The sequence below is a fragment of the Mandrillus leucophaeus genome, unplaced genomic scaffold (assembly GCF_000951045.1).
Source record: "Mandrillus leucophaeus isolate KB7577 unplaced genomic scaffold, Mleu.le_1.0 Scaffold1, whole genome shotgun sequence".
NCBI classification, from domain to species: Eukaryota; Metazoa; Chordata; class Mammalia; order Primates; family Cercopithecidae; genus Mandrillus; species Mandrillus leucophaeus.
In genome coordinates, this window is record NW_012098097.1 from 7,344,611 (window position 1) to 7,346,971 (window position 2,361).

Genomic DNA, 2,361 nt, shown 5'->3' on the forward strand with positions numbered 1-2,361 from the left:
TTCTTTCTTTCTTTCTTTCTTTCTTTCTGAATCTTGCTGTGTCCCCCAGGCTAGAATGCAGTGGCACAGTCTTGGCTCACTGCAATCTCTGCCTCCCAGGTTCAAGCAATTCTCTTGCCTCAGCCTCAGCCTCCAGAGTAGCTGGGACTACAGGCACATGCCACTGCACTGGCTGATTTTTGTATTTTTAGTAGAGACAGGGTTTCACCATGTTGGCCAGGCTGGTCGCAGACTCCTGACCTCAAGTGATCTGCCTGCCCTGGGCTGGTCTCAGACTCCTGACCTCAAGTGATCCACCCGCCCTGGCTTCCCAAAGTGCTGGGATTACAGGATTGAGACACCACACTCGGCTAGCTCCTGGCCAAGTTTCTGAGCACCCCTGCGATGGTTAAGCCTGACTCCTTCCTTGCGTGACATGATCTTGTGTCCACAAAGCTGCATGGCCTGGAACCAGCAACATCCTTGTTGTTCTAACTTGTTGTCTCATGATCTAAAGTGGATGGGGCATGGTCTTACTCTTCTCCCAGCCCCCATGGTACAAGTTGGGACTCATGCCCACAGCACAGCAAGTTAATCAGAGCTGCAGGGCCAATGTGGTACCCCTGTACTGGCTTCACCTCTACCTAGAGAACTAGGGGTCCTCTGCAGAAAGGGACCTCAGAAAGGGACCCATGGCTGCTTCATTGTGAGAACTTTTCTGTTCTGTTCTTTTCTTTTCTTTTTTTTATTTTTTTTGATACAGAGTCTTACTCTGTCACTAGGCTGGAGTGCAGTGGTGCAATCTTGGCTATTGCAACCTCTGCCTCTCCGGTTTAAGTGATTCTTCTGCCTCAGCCTCCCAAGTAGCATGGATTACAGGTGCCCACCACCACGCCCAGCTAATTTTTGTATTTTTAGTAGAGACTGGGTTTCACTATGTTGCCAGGCTGGTCTCAAACTCCTGACCTCAAGTGATCCGCCCGCTTGGCCTCCCACAGTGCTGGGATTAGAGGTGTGAGCCACCGCGCCTGGCCGCAAGAATATTTCATTAAGAGAAGCACAGAGGTGTCTCAGGGGAGCCCAGCCAACTCTCAGGGCCTCAGTTTCTTCTCTGTAGAATGGACCAGGCTGGGTCAGCCCCAAGGAGTCCAGGGAGCCTCCTGCCTCTGATGCTGGGGATGTTGTGGTGTGGCTTGCGCAGGTGGGGAGGAGCAGCTGGGTGGACAGGATCATAAAGAGAAAGAGGCCAGGACAGTAGAGCCTCTGCAGTGAGGCCTCCCCAAGGCCCCTCAGGTGTGCTCCCTCCTCTGTCCTATGCTGGGGGTCCTTCCTTCCCCTGCTTCTCCCGAGCCTCCAGTTTCTCGGTTTCTCTCTGCAGGCCGCCCCCAGGGAAGAACTTCACTATGCCTCGGTGGTGTTTGATTCTAACACCAACAGGATAGCTGCTCAGAGTTCCGGGGAGAAGAAACCAGATTCACATTACAGTGTGATAAAGAAGACATAGGCCTTTGTCCTGCCTCACTGTCCAGAGGTCTCATGGGCCCCAGGAAGTCCAGGGATGGCTCCCTTATCCCTGGCCCACGTCCTCCTCAGCCTGCTCTCGACATCAGTGACCAACAGACAGGCAGCTGGGTTTCCCAGGCTGTCCCTCTGTTGCCATCAGCTCGACTGGCTTCCCTGAGGGCCAGCAGGGCTGGGGACTCCGGGGAGCAGCAGGAAGCACTCCCAGTCACCAGCACCTGTCGCCCCTTTCTCCTTTGCCCCTGCTTCATCCCGGCTCTGTGTGTGGAGGACAAAGATGCTTCACGTGGCTCCAGGAAAAGATGTGGCTCACGTAGGCGGCACCTGCCAATAACTTTGTCAATCACAGTTCCACAGGAATGTCTGGAATTGCTTGGGAGCTGGGGAGAACTGTCAAGAAGAGCCAAGAGAGTGCCAAAGCGGAGATCTATTCACATGGGGGCCATGGCGGGGGGACCCACTAAAGATCAAGATCCAAGATCCTCCCCACCTCACAGACAAGGAAACTGAGGCCAGAGGGAGGAGAGAATTGCTCATGGCTCCAGGACTGGTGGCAAGTTTCTCTGGACTCCTAGATTTATTTTTAATATGAGATATAAAAACAGTTTCAAATATCTTATTAAGGGAGAAGTAAAAAGTTATTTAAACAATGCCTGCTATGTGTCTGCAATCCTCTGCTAAAGAAAGCTCCCAGTAGGCCAGGTGCGGTGGCTCAAGCCTGTAATCCCAGCACTTTGGGAGGCCAAGACGGGCGGATCACGAGGTCAAGAGATCGAGACCATCCTGGCTAACACAGTGAAACCCCGTCTCTACTAAAAAATACAAAAAACTAGCCAGGCGAGGTGGCGAGCGCCTGTAGTC

At 52.9% G+C, this 2,361-nt stretch overlaps 1 protein-coding gene across 2 annotated transcripts in view; it reads left to right on the forward strand.

The window, feature by feature from the left end:
• Positions 1–2,152, forward strand: part of CD300A (CD300a molecule) — a 23,487-nt gene extending 21,335 nt beyond the window's left edge. For both annotated transcript variants that reach the window (XM_011972581.1, XM_011972666.1), the window contains one exon: positions 1,358–2,152. In XM_011972581.1, the coding sequence (XP_011827971.1) occupies positions 1,358–1,483 (126 nt within the window). In that variant the 3' untranslated portion in view covers positions 1,484–2,152. The remainder of the gene's footprint in view (positions 1–1,357) is intronic.
• Positions 2,153–2,361: the final 209 nt, after the last annotated feature.